This window comes from Haliotis rufescens, unplaced genomic scaffold, assembly GCF_023055435.1.
Source record: "Haliotis rufescens isolate VD_foot unplaced genomic scaffold, xgHalRufe1.0.p SCAF_110, whole genome shotgun sequence".
Taxonomy (NCBI): domain Eukaryota; kingdom Metazoa; phylum Mollusca; class Gastropoda; order Lepetellida; family Haliotidae; genus Haliotis; species Haliotis rufescens.
The window spans coordinates 138047-160763 of record NW_025963792.1 but is presented as its reverse complement, the minus strand read 5'-3'; the positions used below and the strand labels follow the sequence as shown (position 1 = coordinate 160763).

General features: G+C 40.6%; 1 protein-coding gene across 1 annotated transcript in view; it reads right to left on the bottom strand.

The window, feature by feature from the left end:
* The window catches only part of LOC124144027 (aminopeptidase NAALADL1-like), a 62465-nt gene that overhangs the window by 16691 nt on the left and 23057 nt on the right, over nucleotides 1-22717 (bottom strand). Inside the window, exon 2 of the mRNA XM_046513238.2 lies at nucleotides 3019-3328. Within this exon, the coding sequence (XP_046369194.2) occupies nucleotides 3019-3328 (310 nt within the window). The remainder of the gene's footprint in view (nucleotides 1-3018; nucleotides 3329-22717) is intronic.

Sequence of the window (22717 nt, the reverse complement as noted above, 5' to 3'; positions counted from 1 at the left end):
TTCAATATAATGTTTTAATGAAATTATGACTGTAATCATTTCAAGTTTTAGAGTGAGTGAGTGAGTTGGGTTTAACACCGCTTTTAACAGTATTCCAGTTATATCACGGCGTGTCAGCTTAATTTGGGAGGAAAGCCCGAAGTGATGCAGGTCTCAGACGTTTACCACTTCGGTGAAACCCACGAGCACGAGTATGGTGCTGACAAAGCTAGAAACAAAATCGGGGCGAACCGGGATTCGAACCCACAATCATAGGTTTCTGGCATGCCCAAGGGACACAACTCTGCACAGCGAATCACGGCGCCTTAGACGACTGGGCCATCCGTGCCCCCACAAGTTTTAGAGAAACAAATTATTGTAATTTACTTTAACCATGGTCACCACATTCATGTCCTTTCAAAACATTTTCAAATGTTAAGGCCTGTTTCAAAGCAGATTCAAAACTAAGGTCTCCTTTGGGCCAGGCTGAAAATTCAAGTCCTTTTCATGCCTGTGCGGGACTTTGTGCAAGATACTGATTAATTCAAATTTTTACGGATCATTTCAAATGTAAACAGAATGCATTCAATAACATTGGACACAGCAGTTACAGTTTTTCACTTCTTTCCGAGTTTCGCTTGTGCTTAGACAGTCGATTATGACTATTATTACTATGAGCCCCAGAGATGAGGCCACTTCTGTGAGTTCATGATCTGTATCTCAGATGAAATCCCTTTAGGCACACCAATGTGTTTCAGTGTTTTACAAACATAGCTTGGTTAATACACGACAGGAAGCAAAACAAATATATAAATTTGTTTAGGCCGATTAGAGATTTATTTCCTATTAGAACTCTTCAAATAAAGTTATAACATAAATACAAAAAACAAGATGATAGAAATTTTAAAATAGCATTTTGATTTCTATATTATGTTCTTTTACAAAATATAGGATAGACAGTCCAAGAAACAAGAAATTACACATTCCTGCCTTTAAGCCTCTTTTCTGGGCAGATATAGCTGGGATTCATCACAAAAGGGTTTAATCTCACCAGCGCTGCACAGGTTATTGCATGGCTTTATTCTTCATGTTGTGCCTTGTCAACAGACTTAAATTGATTGTTTTCAGTAGGATATGCAATTATGCAAATTTATTCAATTTCATTTCAGAAAGTAAACATAATTTGTTTTCAATTAAGCTCAGAGACATTTCAAAGACATGAACAGGTCATGCTAGTTTTATGACCATATAGAATGATTTCAACTTCTGGAATATTTTCTATTTCTAATTTTTGTTAAACGGGACATGAAACATGACATTTACTACCCTGTTCTGTTTGAAGAGATTCGTGTTGAACGAAATTGAAGTTGTAATATGACCTCCTAAAAACAGACTCATCAGAGAAGTGTGTAACAAGAATTGGCCTCTACATGATAAACATGATAAACACACAGAATCACGCAAGTCTTTCAGTCTGCGAGTCCTGGGGACTTTCGACCCGTGAAGATCCGGGGTAGAACAGGTCTTCAGCAACACATGCTGGTCCCCCGTGAAGATCCGGGGTAGAATAGGTCTTCAGCAACCCATGCTTGCCGTAAAAGCCGACTATGCTTGTCGTAAAAGGCGACTAACGGGATCAGGTGGTCAGGCTCGCTGACTTGGTTGATGCATGTCATCGATCCCAATTGCATGGATCGATGCTCATGATGTCAATCACTGGATTGTCTGGTCCAGACTCGATTATTTACAGACCGCCGTCATATAGCTGGAATATTGCTGAGTGCGGCGTTAAACAACAAACCAACCTGGGGACTTTCAGGTGATTTCATGCACTTTGCGATTTATCCATTTATCACAATATAGATTTTGATTATCCATCAGATCGTCTTCACTGGGCGCCGCCATTTTGTTTGAAAAATATGCAAGTGATATGAAGTGGAATCTGACTAGGAGGGACATAGGAGGGACATAATCCATAATAGCCACAGGTGGCGCTACGATCGAGCTCAGAAATTCCAGCCTTGTTCGGCAAGGGTGGAAACTGGACTTTTACATCAGTTAACTCCCTTTTCACTCAGGAAGATGGGTGAAACCTGACACAAACTATAAATGCCATTCTCCTGGTTTCAGATTATGTAAATGAAATCATACAATAATAATGACAAAATGGAAATAATTTTAACGATTCAAAATGACAACAAAAATTCCATTGATGTATATTATCTCTCAAGTGATGTCAGGATGAGCTTGGTGTGTGTGTTAATCATTTAAAGTACTTTTTTGCAGTTGATGTTTGTTTATTAACGTTGACTCAGCAATATCTATTTGATGACTGCCTGTTAATAATCACATCTGGACCAGACAGATCAGTGATTGATGATTTATAATGGACAGAACCCCCGTCGCTGCTGGAAGACAAATCCATCAGCGGCCTTATAGTGAGTGAGTGAGTTTGGTTTTACGCCGCTTTTAGCAATATTCGACCAATATCATGGCGGGGGACGCCAGAAATGGGCTTCACACATTGCACCCATGTCGGGAATCGAACCTGGGTCTTCAGTGTGACGAGCAAACGCTTTAACCGCTAGGCTACCCGACCACCCCAGTGGCCTTATATGAAGTAGTTGAGCATTTGGACAAAATATCTGTCAGTTACAAAATGAAAAATTCACAGACAAAAGGAAAAACATACAACAATATCTGGTGCACTTTCAGGGAAGATCTCCGATTTTGTATTGTAATACCACGCCAAGCACTCTCTCTCTTATCGGGGCGGTCGGGTAGCCTAATGGTTAAAGCGTTCGCTCGTCACGCCGAAGACCCAGGTTCAAATCCCGACATAGGTACAATGTGTGAAGCCCATTTCTGGTGTCCCCGGCCATGATATTGCTGGAATATTGCTAAAAGCGGCAAAAAACCAAACTCACTCACTCACTCTCTCTTATCCTTGGGCGATCCCCGACTTCATACACACCATCTTGACACGTATATATGGGGATGTAACCCCACAGCACTAAACAAACTGCAAAAACATTTTACCTTAGCACTTCCTCCCAGCGTGTTTGACACAAATGGAAACCTCACGTAAGGCGCACTCCCACTGGAATTTTCCGTGTTTCTATCTTCAACAACAGGAGAGTTCTTCAAGGAAACACTATCTTTTACTTTCCCCTGGCTGTCAAACAGTTGCAGAAGGTTGGGTTTCTTGGGGTCGGGGTACGTGGTGATGATGTTGTACTCCTGCACGTCCACATCGTCAAAATTGTACTCCTCAAACTCTTCCTCTATCATCTGTTCTAACTTCTTCTCCAGCGGGCTGTGGGAGATGGGGTCGTTGCTGCCGAAGTCTCTGTGAACGGAAACATATGTTATCATTAATCATCCATTATTTATCATCATTAATGAATTAATGAGTTGAAAGATTGTAAACACGTGGTAAATTGCGTGGTTTATGCCGACAGCCTGAAATGATGCAAAAGAAAAGTCTGTGCGTATTATACACAACAGATATATTTTCCAGAATTTAATTGCTCATAATTAAGGGTGCATATAACACACGAGTGAGTATTATACACGAATAAATAAGTCTTGTGTACCGTATATCGCTGTGTATAAGGCGACCCCACGTATAAGACGACCCCCCTGTACACGCCTTAAAAATCAACCCAAAATCCTATACTCCGTGTATAAGGCGACCGGGAATGAAACATATCACAAGTCTGACTGATATAGAAGATTAACGTGCTCTTTCCGACTGTAGCGTATTTCGCACACGGACATCAGAAGTTAGTTAGTTACTTTGGAGATTTAACGTGCGCTTTCCGACTGATGCGTATTTCGCACACATCACAAGTGCGCACACAAACCTTATATATGCAATAAAAATATGTTTATCTTGCGTTGTTTTTTTTCTACAACGATAGGTCGCGTGTGTAACTCCAGCACACGTCGCCATTTTGTGTTTACACGGTACGACACCAAATTGGGGCCCGTAAAATAAAATTCATTTATGAAGTAATAACATATAAGAGACAATGGTGAGTAATTTAATCGCCAATTAACTATGTTGTAACTAACTAGGCTTATGTTTGCTTCACATTCAGCGTGTTTATTCCACAATCACTTGTACACACCGTCTCCAACACTTGTTAATACAACTGTAAAAACAGCGGGAATTGATTTCAGCTTCACCGGTTATCACATGTTAGGTCACATGTGCAATATGCAAATGCTTACCGGTACTTCCGGCTCTCTACTCGCGGATGTTGATTGTTTTACCGTGTCAATCTGCATCGAGGCGAGGGTCATTTCAACTTTATTTGCAGAAATTATTAAACTTTATTCAAGGAAAAGAGATACAAATCATGTTTATGTATGGAAATAGTTATTGGAACAGTTATTGAGGACGAAATGCGAAGTTTTATTGTCAAATGCTGGGCTGGCTATCGGACGCCGGTTGACATCGCTAGTGGGAAAAAATGTGAGATCTTCGACTCCGTGTATAAGACGACCCCCCTTCTTAGCCCCCTTATTTTAGGTACGAAAAACTCGCCTTATACACAGCGATATACGGTACATTGATCAATCGGAAGGGGTGCTAATTGGGATTGTTCACTAGCCAATATATTAGCAAATATTGCCGTGGGCGCTTATTAGAGCGGGGCGCTTATTACGTCGAATACGGTATTTATGTCTGACTATGTAACATGTCTTTGTTGATTTACTAAAAAGTAAATAAATAGAAAACATAACTAAAAGTGTCTATATTAAAAAGGGATGTAACGGATTAGATATTCGGGGGTGGGGTGGGGGAGGGAGAGAGGGAGTAAACAAACTTCAGACTATTGGTAAAAAAAAATAAAAAATAAAAAATAAAAAAATACATTGTTGCAAGATGATTGAACAAAATTATTTAGGCTTATAGTATTCGAACACGGTGCTGAATCATTATCAGGGCATACACTGTAGCTGAAAAATATCTTGTCTCCAATAAAATCCCTCCCATCACTCCCCCTACCCCCCAGGATATCAGTCCTTAACAAGTATGGCATTTTATTTATATTGTGTGTATGAACAACAAATGGAAAAAATCTTTTGACAACTTGATTTCAACTAGAAATAGGAAGCTGTAACAAATTGGTATCAAAAGAGTTATAAACAACATTTATATTTCTTGCCAGTACGATTAAGAATTGGACTCTGTACAAGCTAGGAAATATGGATAAAAGTGTCAAAAGCTCAATTTCACTATCCTGTCCTAATTCTCGAGAATAGTTTGCAGGTTGGAATAGCCTGCACCCTCATATTAACATAAATATACCAAGGATACGTGATAGATGTTTTGTAGAGACAGAATATTGTGTCAATGGCAGCTTCAAGACATTCAATGTTAAATGGAGGAGTCAAGTATTTATTATTTATTTCCATAATACATTTATGAAGTACATCAAGCATGCTAGCGAACAATTATGTTTCTTGTAAAAACCACAGGCAATTATTTGTTCAATAATCTCTGGAGGAAATTTCTTTCTTTTTTTTAAATCACACACACATGCACGCAAATGCCCATACACATTCATGCATGCACACACATTCACATGCACATGCACGCACATGCACGCACATGCTTACACTAACACACACACGACACCCCCTGAGAATGATGATAAGTCCATAAGTTTCCAGTGATAAAAACTAGCCGCAAGCAAGGTCATCCATGAAGCAACCCATGCTTGCTGTAAAAGGCGACTATGCTTGCTGTAAAAGGCGACTATGCTTGCTGTAAGAGGCGACTAACGGGATCGGGTGGTCAGGCTCGCTGACTTGGTTGATGCATGTAATCGATCCCAATTGCGTGGATCGATGCTCATGATGTCACTCACTGGATTGTCTGGTCCAGACTTGATTATTTACAGACCGCCGTCACATAGCTGGAATATTGCTGAGTGCGGCATTAAACAACAAACCAACCAACTTGAAGAAACAGTATTACAATGTATCGCCCCTTTATTACACAAACCCTTCATACTTTGTCCTTAGATTATCACCATGCATACACACACACATTAATATTTAGCACAGATCATCTTCACATAAACTGAATTTAATCCTATGACAATCACAAACAATACACAACTCCAAGTACCACCCCACGAATTAATGCTACAACACATTTCATCAACACTATCATGTTTCATCTAAGTCAAATTGACACAAAATATACCGTGACCTCTGACGTCATTTTTACACCCTTCTTTGAAATGTTAGCGACTCACACCGACGTAAGCCTTTGTTTGACATGCCGAGCACATTTCGTCTCACCCAGGCGCTAAACTTCACCATCTGGGGGATCATGTTGAGCGGTTCTACATACAGGTGCAATATTTGTCTAAAATCTTTACTGTCAATTGTGTTTACAAACGTATTCAACCTGTATCTGTTTATTCAACTTGTCCAGTTCTCCACGCGATATTTACACTCCCAAATTTGTAAGAACACAACATTCCGGGATTGCTATTGGTAGATCAGGCCTACTCCATGCCATTTCACTTCACTGTGTGTCTTTCGTTGTTGGATATGTCATGTATGACATCATTGTTATCTAAATCAGTGTGACATTTGCGTACGCCAAACAGATATTTACTAGGTCTGATTGGACTCTGAAGCACTCCGGTTTCTAATCTAATTAAACGGTAGGTTACCGTAATTACTCTAAAGGGCTCGCTGTTTCTTGTTCAGAATAACCACCTGATACAAGTCCCAGAAACCCGTCTCAAAACCTTTGGTCAGAGATCTTTCCAGTTCTGCGCTTCCTTGCTATGGATTGAGTGAGTGAGTGAGTGAGTATGGTTTTACCTCGCTTTTAGCAATATTCCAGCAATATCACGGCGGGGGACACAAGAAATGGGCTTCACACATTGTACCCATGTCGGGAATCGAACCCGGGTCTTCGGCGTGACGAGCGAACGCTTTAACCACTAGGCTACACGACCGCTCCCTTCGCTATGGAACAAACTACCATCTGATCTTAAGCTGTCGCCATCGCTTTCATCCTTTAAGGCTCATCTGAAAACACACCTTTTCACACAACACTATCAACTCTACTCCCCCTTTCATCAGCATTACTTGCTAAAACTATGTAGCGCCATGAGCATTAACTTGGTGAATGGAATCTGGCGCAGTATAAATGGACTTATTATTATTATTATTATTTATTAATGCCACACTCAGCAATATTCCAACAATATGACGGTGGCTACATAATCGAGTCTGGACCAGACAATCCAGTGATTGACATCATGAGCATCGATCCACACAATCTGGGTACGATGACACGCAAGTCCCCAAGCATGACAACCCGATCCATTGGGTCGCCTTTTACGACCGGCATAGGTTGCTGGGGACCAATTCTATCCCGGAGTACCCCTGGGCTATAGTGATTAAAGGAGTTGGGAGCAAAGGATGTTCAATGCATATTGAAAGCAAGTTTGAACCAGTTTTGTACTTTTGGAGCGATTACGGTAAATGATTTAGATTTGTCAAGATGAAAGACAGCTACTGAAATGAGAATTGACAGCAAACCACAATAACAGTGATACACTAGCGCCATCTCCTTTTTCAACACACATTTATATTAATTACTGGATATTAGAGCTAAATATAAAAGGAAAAACTAGGCACTACCACTTACTATCAAAACATTTGTTTAAGAATTTAACCTGAAAACATTGAGGACATCAGCACTATAATGACTCATTCTGACATCAATCATGACAACGTTCGTCTCCGTGAGCTAGACAGTAAGACCTGATCAATCATCTAGGACACAAATATTTATATAAGATGAGGAGGCTCTGTATATTGTCTCCGGCCAGGATGAATTCTTCATAATTCATGTGACATTTCACTCTGTGGGTGGACTTGGCAGGTGAGACAGCAACAAACAGCACCAGACTGAAGGGACCAACTTTAAGATGCCGCCAGGATGTGCTGGGCCAAAAATATATTTTGAAATGCAATTCGGTCTTGTGAAAACTTATACTCCATCTCTAGTCACCAATTAACATTTAAGTTTTATTTTCATTACTTTAAGAACCTCTCAACATGGGAATTGTATTTTTTTATATTCGTGAGTGAATGTTGTTTTGTGAGTGAGTGAGCACTATTACAGAATATATCTGTGACCTGTTGGTTGTCAAGTCTGGGCCCGGCAAACCAGTGGTTGATAGAATGAGCACAGCGAGTGAGCACTATTACAGAATATATCTGTGACCTGTTGGTAGTCAAGTCTGGGCCCGGCAAACCAGTGGTTGATAGAATGAGCACAGCGAGTGAGCACTATTACAGACTATATCTTTGGCCTGTTGGTTGTCAAGTCTGGGCCCAGCAAACCAGTGGTTGATAGAATGAGCACAGCGAGTGAGCACTATTACAGAATATATCTGTGACCTGTTGGTAGTCAAGTCTGGGCCCGGCAAACCAGTGGTTGATAGAATGAGCACAGCGAGTGAGCACTATTACAGAATATATCTGTGACCTGTTGGTAGTCAAGTCTTGGCCCGGCAAACCAGTGGTTGATAGAATGAGCACAGCGAGTGAGCACTATTACAGAATATATCTGTGACCTGTTGGTAGTCAAGTCTGGGCCCGTTGGTAGTCAAGTCTGGGCCCGGCAAACCAGTGGTTGATAGAATGAGCACAGCGAGTGAGCACTATTACAGAATATATCTGTGGCCTGTTGGTAGTCAAGTCTGGGCCCGCCGTCATATGGCTGGAATATTGCTGCGTATATTTCTCCATATTTCTCCCTCTTTCTCAATATTTCTCCATGTTTCTCCAAGTGTCTCAATATTTCTCCATGTTTCTCAATATTCCTCAGTATTTTTCAATATTTCTTAATATTTGTCACTACATGCTTCGTACCCCGACATTGCTCATAACATCACTGGGATGACCGGTCCAGACTTGATTATTATCAGACTGCCGTCATATAGTTGAAATATTACTAAGTATCAGACAAACAAAGAAACAAACAAATACAGTGTTTGTTTAGTATACCAGATCCTCTCGGGCTAGAACAGGTCCCCCGGCAACCTACGCTTGTTGAAAGAGGCGACTCAATGGCTCCGACTTGTTTGTGTGTCAGTGTACTCCCGGACATTGCTCATAATATCAGTCACTGGTTTGTCCAACACAGGCTTCTTAATTTACAATATTGCTGCAATACACCAGAATATTGCTGAGCAAGGAACAAATAACTATTCCTTTCTCAACATCTCACAGATACAAAACAAACGTACAATACTTAAATGATGTTTACATATATCAGCAGAGCTCCAGATAAGGTGCATATCTGCTTAAAATATGCATCAGAAATGCAGAAATACGAAGTAAAATAAAATCCAAGCGTATCAAATACGCAACGAACATTACAGATACGCTACAAAAATAAAACTTGTGCATATCATCAAAATATTGTGAAGTAAACCTGCGTATTCGATTAGCAAATCAGCAACTTATTTTGAAATTATAAACGGGCATTCCGTCAACCTTGCCAAACTCCACAATGACAGTTACATCACGATCATTTGCCATCACACTTTCTTGTGGAAGTATCGTGGTATTTTTTAGTCCTATTATGCTCTCAAACCCACACGACACCAGTTTGCAGGGACTAGATGAATAGTGTTTTTAAATATTTAACTTAAATACCCACATGTGTAAAAACTAGTGGGTAACAGAAATTTGAATACCCAGACAGAATTACTGATACCCAATGATTTTAAAATGCATGGGTAAAATACCTACAACACCAAAAGCTTATCTGGAGCTCTGTATCAGTCCCAAATTCTTATCCCTCTAAAAAATCAATTGTAAAAAGACAGTATTTGGCCATTTATATTCTTCTCAGGCGATAAACTTGTCAACAGTGATGAAATCATGGGCCAGTCGTTCAGTCAGCAAACATTACAAAACTGACCCTCCCAAATGTGGCATGTCCTAAAAGAAACAATGCTAATAGCACTTCGACAAGCTATCACATCCGGCACTGGGTGGCCACATTGTCACAAACTCACACCGTGCATACACACACGAGACCATCATAACAGTCAGTTCACACGCTGCTGTATTGATAAGCCAATGAATTCAGGACCGCAGACGAATAAACAAATACTCCGACACATGCGCCAGCATACTTCAACCAGTCCGGCGCATGAGGAGCCATTCGACTGGAGAGTTACTTTATCTGATTCATTTCCAATTGACAATGAAACACCGATTGTTTTGATTGCTGGAAAGGTGAAGGGTCGTGTTGAACCTGTGTATGACCCTTGACCTCCTGTCCAATTACCTGGGCATATAGATTCCTTAACACGGGAATGATTATGTCATGAATAGTGCTATGTTTACATCATGAATGTTAGTGCTGATATGTTTATGTCATGAATATGAGTGCTAATGTTTATGAATGTTTTCACAGCAATTTCTTAATAACTTATTTTCGCACCTAATATTAATCAAAGTGTGAGAATTTATGGATGTCAACTTCTTTATCATAATTCTTCATAATAAAGAAGTTGACATCCATAAATACTCTTCCTTATGTGTATCACTTCTAAATGCCTTCCTTTCAAAGACTTAACATGTATCTGACTTCCCTTTCCTTTCACATTAGACCCGTGAAGATCCGGGGAAGAATGAGTCTTCAGCAACCCATGCTTGCCGTAAAATGCGACTAGGCTTGTCGTAAGAGGCGACTAACAGGATCGGGTGGTCACGATGGCTGACTTGGTTGATGCACATCATCGATCCCAATTGCGTGGATCAATGCTCATGATATTAATCACTGGATTGTCTGGTCCAGACTCGATTATTTACAGACCACCATCATATAGCTGGAATATTGCTGAGTGCAGCGTTAAACAAAAAAACGCCCTTTACATTATGAAACGATTTCATATGATATTTTTCAAACGTGTATTTATCAAAAATGTTTGAAATCCATTAATGTTCATTGGCATGTCACATGCTGCATACTTTGAAATAACAATCTTTACGAAAACGAACAAAGAGCAAAATTTTAACTGAATTCGACCATTGTGTATTGACAGAATTAAGCCATCTGTGAAGATAAAGATACTCCACGAGGATGTCCCTTTTCTAAACGACTCTAGACTACAATTATCAGGAAAAAGTAACACTCTAACGCGACTTGAGCATAGTGAAAGTTGAACGGTTTTCAAGTTTATAAAGCCATTTCCCGACTACCCAGCGTACAGTGTGTAATTACATCCAACAACCATGCAATGATAATGTTCACATAAAGCATTCAACAGACCATGGGCGGGCTGACATGAATCGAACGTCAAATATGCCTGCCTGCTTTTGACAAGCTTCGATAAAACTGAATAGATTTTAATAAAGGCCTCTAGGTTTAACGTCTGTCGTGGAACAACCTTGAATGTCGTTATTCATCTGAACAACATGTCCTGTCAGTGCCTTGTGGTAGCTGTCCTGTCCCCAAGTTGCCGTCAGTGTCGTTATTCGTACTTCTCGTCTGTAACTCATGGTAAATGAATTAAGTCGTGCATACATCATGTAGGTGTCTGATAAAATTGTGATAATAATAATCCCATGCTCTCCCAAGTCTGTTTTATCGTCTTCATTGTCATGTCGAGTTGAGTCGCTGGGCCGGAAGATGGTTTATGGATAATGTACCAGCTTGTTGTCTGTGCTGAAAACATTTGAGACAACGAGCACAAACACAGCTCTTAACATCATTTTTAGAAGATTTCAGTGTTATTACATGGTCTATTAGCAGCTGAAACAGACGATTACTAAATTCGGCCTTCAGACTTGTCACTAAAGTCGCAGACAGCTTGTATAATCAGAGAGCACGGGTGGCCCAGTCGTCTAAGGCGCCGCGATTCGCTGTGCAGAGTTGCGTCCCTTGGGCACGCCAGAAACCTATGATTGTTGGATCGAATCCCGGGTCGCCCCGATTATGTTTCTAGGTTGTCAGCACCATACCCACGCTCGTGGGTTTCACTGAAGTGGTAAATGTCTGAGACCTGCATCACTTCGGGCTTTCCTCACACATTAAGCTGACACAACTCACTCACTGTATAATCATCTAGACAACCTTTGATGGTGTTCATCATTTACTCAAAGTAAAAATATCTTCATAGGCCAGGACATCTTTGGTTCGTTTTACTGGTGAATTGGCATTAACATGCTTAACGTTTGTTAATACTACAGTTATAACAAACTCAAAGGGAACACTAATTTTAGTTTTGTTATAACCATAGTTCGTTATAAGCATATACACATATATACAGCTAATGGAGGGGTCCAAAAAGCAGTCCTTTATATCCGTCAGTTCGTATAAGCGTGTTCGTTATAAACATAGTTCGCTGTAATTCAAATTCCGTGTTTTATTTAAGATGATTATTTTGAACATGTTATCATTTTCATTTTCATTATTTGTTTGGAGGCTGGTGTAACATCAACCTCTGATAATCCATTATAATATTAGGTTTGCAGGTAATTGACAACAGAATCAATAAAACCGGGAAAGACATCATAATGAGGCCATATCACAGAGTGACATGAATGTCAATATTCTCGACAGCTGTGGAGAATGAAAATATCCATTTTAGTCCTACACATCAATATTTTCTCCAAACAGGGGCTGTAGGGTAGCCTAGTGGTTAAAGTGTTTGCTAATCAAGCCAAAGGTCCAGGTTTGATTCCCTACATCAGTACAATTTGTGAACCCAAATCCTGGTTTGACCTTCTGTTGGGGGACTGTCATATGCTGAGAGGCACTTGCACAGAGGGAAGGGGGGCAGTCGGGTAGCCTAGTGGTTAAAGTGTTTGCTCATCAAGCCAAAGGTCCAGTTTTGATTCCCTACATAAGTACAGTTTGTGAACCAAATCCTGGTTTGACCTTCTGTTAGGGGACTGAGAGGTACTTGCATAGAGTGACCGTCATCTTCCTGAGGCAAGGGAGTTAACTGACTTTAAAAGTCCAGTTTCCAGTCTTGCCAAACTAGGCTGGTATTATGGAGTTATATTTTGGCTGGACAAACGCGTCTATGCATAGGCCAATCAAAATCGACATCCGGTTCATAAACTGTCATGCAGATTTCTGTCGATTGCAGGATTTGCAAAAATATGTGCACTGCCAACTCGACATCAAAAGATCTTTTCCAAATCTTTTCATGTTTCTAATCAAGGTGCTCACTTGATTTCATGCTCTTCATGATGTAAGACTAGTATTATCACAATGTAGATCTTGATTACCAATCAGAGGTGAGGTGAAATAGGGTTTAACGTCGTGTCAAAGATTATTGCACTTATATAGCGACGTGCATGTACGTGTGTGTGTTTGTGTGGCTGCTTGTACTAGCCCGGACTGATGCCGATTTATAGTGCTAGCTCACTGAGATACCATGCCGCAGTTTAACATGAATACCCAACTCAGACACAGTATACTGACTCCGAGCCGACAGTCCTTGTTTTAGCCCCTTAATGCCGAGCGCCAGACAGGGTAACAACAAGTACCATCTTTAAACGTCTTTTGATATGACGCGGTCGGGGATCGAACCCCAGACCTTCCGCACTCCGGGCGGACGCTCTACCACTAGACCACGGAGGCGGTCAATTACCAATCAGATCATCTTGACTGGGCGCCACCATTTTGTTTGAAGCAAATGCAAGGGATATGAGAGATGGAATCTGATTGGTAAATAGGAGGGACATAAAGGGACATAACTTGTAATAGGCACTGGTGGTGCTACGATCGAGCCCAGTAATTCCAGCCTCATTCAGCAAGGGTGGGAACTGGATGACAAGCCAGAAACCTATGATTTAGGGTTCGAATCCTGGTTCACCCCGATTATGTTTCTAGGTTTGTCAGCACCATACCCGTGCTCGTTGGTTTCACCGAAATGGTAAACGTCTAAGACCTGCATCACTTCGGGCTTTCCTCCCACATTAAGCTGACACGCCGCGATATAACTGGAATACTGCTAAAAGTGGCGTTAAACCCAACTCGCTCACTCACTCATCACGCTAAACACGCCTACCACTGTCGCCATGGCAGCTGACATACAAACATGCCATCTATCATCCCAGACCATAAACACTTCAATCGTGAAATAATCATGTTGAAAGGGTTGTCTTGATATCTCCTGGGCAGGTGAAACGTTGAATTCCAATAACTGGGAAACCAATAACAAATAGGGTCGTCATCTGTTCCAGACTCGTAAACTTTCTGGGCTCGGATTATCAGCCCATGAGTTTAAATAACCTGTTCCACCTTGACCTTTCTGGTTCCAAGCTGGATACTTGATATGTGCGCAAAAATAACTTTTATTGCCTAGCACGACATAATATCTTCAGGTGGGGTGTATATTTCACTTATCTGTAGGTCTTGGTAACTTTGTGTCTTTAATCCTGAGTGAGTGAGTGAGTGAGTGAGTGAGTGAGTGAGTGAGTGAGTGAGTGAGTGAGTGAGTGAGTGCCTGAGTGCCTGAGTGCCTGAGTGAGTGAGTGAGGACAGACCAATAATTACTCACAACAATATGCAAAATCAGTAAAAAGAGTTGACAAAAAATTAATTACAGAATTACAGAAAATGGTAATAATAATTGAGAACATATAAAAATAATCTAAAAGGGCAAGTGAAAATATTGCAGGTCAAGTACAAAATAATATCCACTTGCCTGGCAGGACAAGTTGTTTTTTTTATTTATTTTATTTTTTAATTTTTCTTTAATATCTTTTTTTTTTTTACACAACCAATTTGTAAGGAATTAGCTTCACACTTAGTTGATAAATATGGCAAATATTTGCCCGTTTTCACCATGTGTAAACTTTGATGGACACCTGTAGCGAACTTAAACTTGCTGACCTGCTGTCTGCTGTATAGGTAACCTATACCTACCAAGTATGCTACAAGCGTGCCACTCCATGTATTACTCTGTAATGTCATATACTGAATTGAATAAAAAAAAAAATTTAAAAAGAAGAAAAAAAGTTGGTTTTAAGAAACTTTTGATCTGGCTACAGGACTAGTTTGAATATTGAAGGCTGGATTGCGCCAAACGTCTACTGCCCAAATACTGACATCCCACATGGACCCAGCAACCAGGCAGTGGTCATGTAAGTGGCAAGCACGACCCTCACCCTGACATGTTTACAGCCCCCCTGTCTCACGGGGCCATCAACACAGTGAAATACAAGGCTGTAGATGCTCCATTGCTCCACTATAACACTCACACCCTCTCAGTAATAAAACCATAAAGATAGGGCCGCAATCAATTGGTCCGATCCTGACCTGCATCTGTCAAATAACATGCTTACAAGCAAGCTAATATGTCCTTATCACATGAATATATGTTTATGAATTGTATGAGCAGATAAGTGAAATTTCACATGGGCTTGGTATACTCCATTTCAAATATATTTTCGGAAACATTAAAAAATATTTTAGATTGCTTTTTGCTCCCTGACACCTCAAAAACAAGTGTGGGTGATAGCGGTTCATTTGTAAAAAGTTACTTGCAATGTTTTATTTGTGTCCGGGGTTTCTCTAGGCCTGCACAGGGCACAGGTGGCCAAGTCGTCAAGGCGCTGGGATTCATTGAGTTGTGTCCCTTGGGCACGCCAGAAACCTATGATTGTGGGTTCGAATCCCGGTTCGCCCTGATTATGTTTCTAGTTTGTCAGCACCATACCTGTGCTCGTGGCTTTCACCGAAGTGGTAAACGTCTGAGAGATGCATTCCTTGGGCTTTCCTCCCACATTAAGCTGACCGCTGTGATATAACTGGAATACTGTTAAAAACGGTGTTAAACCCAACTCACTCACTCACTCACTCACTCTAGGCCTGCTCGGAGGCTGATATTTGGTTACATGTCAGCAGTCAATGTCCCTACACGTTCTTAATTCATGTGACCAATATGATGGCTTGGTCCAGCAGACTTTTAGATCACTGATGACAGGACCAATGAAGAAAATGAGGCTTTAATGCACAATTTGCATTATTGCATTCAGTGCAAATCCAAAATATCTTTGAAATTAAGAAAATAGGAACTTTGATCAATCCCAATTTTGAACAAAATAGTTTCCCAATTCACTGGCCAAGGGCACTTAGTTTCAAATCCTAGATAACTACTGGTTGGTTGGTTTGATTTTAACGCTGCACTCAGAAATATTCCAGCTATATGACAGCTGTGTGTAAATAATCAAGTCTGGACCAGACAATTCAGTGATTGACATTATGAGCATCAATCCACACAATTGGGATCGATGACATGCATCAACCAAGTCAGCGAGCCTGACCACCCGATTCCATTAGTCGCCTTTTACGACAAGCATAGTCGCCTCTTACGGCAATCATGAGTTGCTGAAGACCTATTCTACCCCGGATCTTCACGGGTCAGATAACTACTGAAAACAGGACCTATATAGAAGAAAAGACTTCCATGCTTAGTTTTAAATTAATGCATGGCATGCAAAGTTAAAATACAATAATAAAATACCTCCGAAATTCAGAAAATAAGCACTTTAACAAATACCCAAATTTAAAAAAAATAATAATCATTCGAATTTGCCAAGGGCAAATAATTTTTAATCCTAATTAAATCCCCAAGTGCTTAATCCTATGAATATGGCAATATATATACTGTCAATAGTTTCTTATCTCTGCACCTACTAATTAGAATCCATCAAAGAGTTTGATGTTCTTGAGGATCAACACCATCAACGCTATGCCCTGCAGAAGATCTTTAACAAAAACAGATCTGAAGATCTTCAATTAGCTTATATACACAAACATTTCCAGAAGACCTATCAGTAGTCAAAGGCTAGAGATTAAAGCTGATACCAATCTTTTATCTCCTGTGAACAAGTTCTTTATCGGCCAAAGAACTGCCTCAAGGAAAATGGTTACGCATGGCCTTTGACCTGTGCAAAATATTTAATGACCTTTGCATTGGACCTCATTATACGTGTTCTTTGACCTGTGAATACATTAAGATTTGACATTCTGATAACAGCTTAAGATGTCATAAGAAAGGATTAGTGATAGAGAGGCAGGGGTGGGAGGTTTGCGTCAGAAGGGGTACAGGTTGAAGGAATTCAGAATTTTTTTGTTTTTGTGCAAGTATTGTTAATCAGAAGTAATTTTGGTCTGAAAATAGTAAAAACTTGAATTTTGGTCCAAAAATAGTAAAAACTAGAATTTTTGTCAGAAAGTAGTAAAAACTTGAATTTTGGTCTGAAAATAGTATAAACTTGAATTTTGGTCAGAAAATAGTAAAAACTCCAACATGGTACTGACATATCAATCAGTTTCATGACAAATAATAAAATCCCAAAATTAGAACATTAGATTGGTAATGGGGGGGTGGGGGGGTGGGGGTTGTCCTGAAAACCTGTTACATGTAGTGTGTGTTGGGGTAGGGTGGGGGGGTGGGGGGGTGGGGGGGTGGGGGGGTGGGGGGGGGATGGGTGAAACATCTGACCAGTCCCTAAGTCTTCGCATTTAGCACAAAGATTCAACCAAATATGAGCATACAGCAGGCAGTAAAGTAGAATGTGACATTCGTCCGCTTGATCGTGGAAATAAAAACAAGTTGTCTCCTCAAACAGATGTGCTGGTATATCTTCCTGTCTCCATACGTAGTGGAGCACCTCCACATCTGAATCACACTAGGGCATTAAATACTGTTCACCACCCACTGTAACTTGTCTTACTGTTATGAAACAACTTACTGAAATGTGTAAGTTAGTTTATTTCAACTTGAGAGGAAGCTGAATATTGTTCAGTTCCCTGCAATATTGAGTAAGATTCATATGACCTCATATCCTAGCAATAGGTCACAGTCAGTGCTGGTAGGACAGGATTATCCCAATGAAAAGAGTGAAAGAAATCTACCCAGGTCAGGTGAAATGGGGTTCCAGAATATTGCACTTTTATAGTGTAGTGGCGTGCATGCACATGTGTCACAGTGTATTAGTGTGTGTGTGTGTGCGTGGGCGTACTAGTCCAGACTTATGCCCAGGTCTTATTGCGCTAGCCTACCGCGAGACCATGCACACTTTAACATGGCTACCCCCCACACACACAGAAATCTAATCAGTAGATACAATTGAAAGAATCTATTTTTGACAACATTTAATTAAATAAAGACAAATATTCAAGATAAATGGTCTCTCCAAACATCCTTTCTCAAGCTTCAACAAATTGAAACTCTTATCCAATCAACATCCTGACATCCAAAATGGCCACCCTCCACAATACCCCAACACAATTGTTCCTGTAAATCACAAGTGTCACATCTCGATAGTCCACCACCCCCATTACACTGACCCCCTTGAGTTGGACAATACTGACCCCTAATACCGGACACAGCCCTTGACCACAATGATTAAAGACCACCTGTTAGGGCCCCGAGGTCCACATAGCAGACGTCAAACCTCCATCAAAGAACACTGAGCACCTCAACAGAAGCAGACGTGAAAACTCCCTCGGAGAAGCCCTGAGGCAGACGCAGCTTCAGGGCACAGACATTCTCTGGATGAACTTTGACTCATCTTGCCCAATAAAGGATGAATGTCAGGGATCAACGTGCCATGTAATTATGTGAGATTGAATGGTGCTTCCTCAGTCAGAAGGTGTGAATGCTGGGAGGGTGTTTGTGTCTGAGACATTCCTGTGGGTAATGTAGCATGTCAGGATTTGAAACGGTGATTTCGAGGTTTTCAACACATATTGAGCATGGTGAAATTGACCAGGGCGGGTATTGGGGAAATGAACTTGTTTTCAAGAGGGAATGAGTGTGGTGACTTGGAACAAGTTAGAGGGGATGGAATATGAACTGAACTTCATTTTAGAAGCTGACATTCAACAGTGAGTGAGTGAGTGAGTGAGTGAGTGAGTGAGTGAGTGAGTGAGTGAGTGAGTGAGTGAGTTGGGTTTAACGCCGCTTTTAACAGTATTCCAGTTATTTCCAGTGTGTCAGTTTAATGTGGGAGGAAATTTAAAAGCCCGAAGTGATGCAGGTCTCAGACGTTTACCCCTTTGGTGAAACCCACGAGCAGGGTGTGGTGCTGACAAACCTAGAAACATAATCGGGGCGAACCGGGATTCGAACCCACAATCATAGGTTTCTGGCGTGCCCAAGGGACGCAACTCAATGAATCGCGGCACCTTAGATCACTTGGCCACCTGTATTTATTTATGACATAGCAACATTTCTTCACACAGTTTGTGAGGCAATACTTCTCAAAAAAGGAAGTAGTGACAAAGATTGGCATTTGTCTCATGGGGGGGGGGGCACTGCACAAAGTTTCCCGGTATTTCTTGATTCAGACACAAGATAACCTGTAGAAGAAGAAGGCACAGCACCAAGTATGCGTTTACTTCTTGTATTGTGTCACATGACAACATCGCATTGCACAAAATATGTTTGTACCTTAGCAAAACAAAAATGTATATAAATGCAGTAGCTGTGTCATGTATCAAGTATTAATAGTATATTTCTGAACACCAGACAATATCTACTCGAGAGGGAGTCATCTATCCATGCATGTTTCTAATGCAACTTCAGTTAAACCCTCTTGATAAACTTGAAGTCACCTTCCGACATAACACTCCGAACATACACACACTGTTTCTGCTCAATTAACAATACACAATCATCTATAGAACACATGGAACAGTGAGATCTATCTTGGATACCAAACTACGTGCCCCGGCCAGACAAACTGGGAAAAACTATTTTTGTTTAAAAAAATAAAATAATATTGCATGGTTGCTGTATAACGGGTTCTACACTAAATCCTTAATTTTAAACTTATGTCATAGAAACTGATTTACGACACCCATTGTCTGAAGAACATTTAATTGCAAAGGCTCATTACCCTGGAGCCATGACATCTATATGCCTTGAAACACTTAATTGCTGTTATTTATAAGATGCTAATCCTATTTGTTAATCCCCATTTTTGTGTACATCGACCGTCTGCCATCCTGAACAGGATGTGCAAGTATGTCACTGATGATTTACTGTTTACATTTATATTTATTACTTACTAAATGTCAGGTGACCTTGGCTATATAAGCCTTGGTCCAGAAAGAAGGAGTGAGTGAGTATGGTTTTACGCCGCTTTTAGCAATATTCCAGCAATATCACGGCGGGGGACACTAGAAATGGGCTTCACACATTGTACCCATGTCGGGATTCGAACCCGGGTCTTCGGCGTGACGAGCGAACGCTTTAACCACTAGGCTACCCGACCGCCCCCCAGAAAGAAGGAAGAAAAAGAAAGGTCTTACCCTTAGCCTAGCTAGGGTTAGGCTGGGTGCTCCGGGGCACCTAGACAACAACCACAACCACTATGTGCTGACCTGGTACATAGTGTCTTTTGTATGTATCTATCTAAAGAGCTCCAGATTAGCTTTTGGTGTTGTGGGTATTTTACCCATGCATTTTAAAATCATTGGGTATCAGTAATTCTATCTGCGTATTCAAATTTCTGTTACCCACTAGTTTTTACACATGTGGGTATTTAAGTTAAATATTTAAAAACTCTATTCATCCAGTCCCTGCAAATTGGTGTCGTGTGGGTTTGAGAGCTTTATAGGACTAAAAAATACCACGATACTTCCACACGAGAGTGTGATGGCAAATGATCATGATGTGACTGTCATCGTGGAGTTTGGCAAGGTTGACGGAATGCCCGTTTATAATTTCAAATAAGTTGCTGATTTGCTAATCAAATACGCAGGGTTACTTCACAATATTTTGATGATACACACAAATATTAGTTTTGTAGCGTATCTGTAATGTTCGTTGCGTATTTGATACGCTTGGATTATATTTTACTGCGTATTTCTGCATTTCTGATGCGTATTTCACGCAGATACACAGCTTATCTGGAGCTCTGTATCTACATGTATAAAGTAAAACTGTATATACCGCAAGCCATCGTCTCCAAGTTGTCACTTCCTACTGAGAACCATACGTCGGCCCCTTGCATATACGAGTATGCAAATTAGACATTAATCAGGGATCCGACCCCACACGTTGTTACTTACTCAAAATTAAATTTTGAAATAACCTGTGAATCTAAATTCATGAAGTATAGTAATTGTGTTACTATAGAAACATGAATTTGTTGTTTAAATCCGCTGATCAGGGCTCCTTGTGTGATAAACATCATATAGTGACTTCTCCTTTGAAGGTGTCAACACCTCATTACCTCTAAACAGCTGTTTGAGATAGTATTGATCTTAGGATATGTACTTTAGGGGCAGACAAGATCGTATCACACACTGTCTGTTTGCTTTGTGAAGTCTGCCTCATTATGCCCAGTGGTGTATAACACTGATATATACACTGACAATAGACGGGATATATCAGACAATCTCCCTGTTATTGTCACTTCGTTGGATAAAGGCTATGATATACATGAAGGTTCTCAGATGAGCTCTCATCTAAAGGAAGAGAGTGTCATTTCGTTACAGATGATAAAGTGATATATATGTTACTGTTGAATAAATATAGAATACCGTAACCATGACAATATGTACTGGCAATATATCTATATATAAAGAAATAGCACAAGTTGGAGCTGCGACTAAAACAAAAAACTGATTTAGTTTCAAGAGTATTTTCTGCAACAAGAAGTCAGACAGAAATAAAGCTGGATATATCATGTTCAGGAAATTTCAAACTCCAATTTCCTAGAGCTTTAGAAACGTGTGGGATGGAATGTTGTTTCCTAACTCAAAAGCTGAATGATGGACATAAACATTTTTTAGATTATAACAGTGTGTCCTGTTTCGTAGGGGCGGTCGGGTAGCCTAGTGGTAAAAGCGTTCGCTTGTCACGCCGAAGACCTGGGTTCGATTCCCGACATGGGTACAATGTGTGAAGCCCATATCTGGTGTCCCCCGCCATGATATTGCTGGAATATTGCTAAAAGCGGCGTAAAACCATACACACTCACACTCACTCTGTTTCGTAATTCTGGGATATTTATAAAAAGCCTCATAATAATCGAGTAAAGACTAGACAACCCAGAGACTGATATAGGAGCAAAGCCCCCACCATCGGGTCACTTTGAACATGTTGAAGTGCAGTCATCCAACTCACTGAGTCTGACCTCATGATCATCTGTAGTTTTTTCTTCAGATACTGAGGACAGGTAATACATGAAATACCCAGTTTATTAACTTTAGTCCTTAAAATTGGATTCTCCCCCTTCTTCTAGCTCTTGCCGGAGGGCCCGGGTGGCCCAGTCGTCTAAGGTGCCGTGATTCGCTGTGCAGAGTTGCGTCCCTTGGGCACACCAAAAATCTTTGGTTGTGGGTTCGAATCCCAATTCACCCTGATTATGTTTCTAGGTTTGTCAGCACCATACCCGTGCTCATTGGTTCCACCGAAGTGGTAAACATCTAAGACCTGCATCACTTCGGGCTTTCCTCCCACATTAAGCTGACACGCCGTGATATAACTGGAATACTGTTAAAAGTGGCGTTAAACCCAGAATATTCGCCTAGAATATTTTTGCCTCTCATAATATTCACCTAGAATTTTCCTACCTTTCAGAATATTCACCAGGAATAATCTTGCATTTTGGAATATTCACTGAGAATAATCTTTGTATATTCAAGTGAATCAGTATACCTGTATACACAGTATAAGCTTGCCAACCAAGA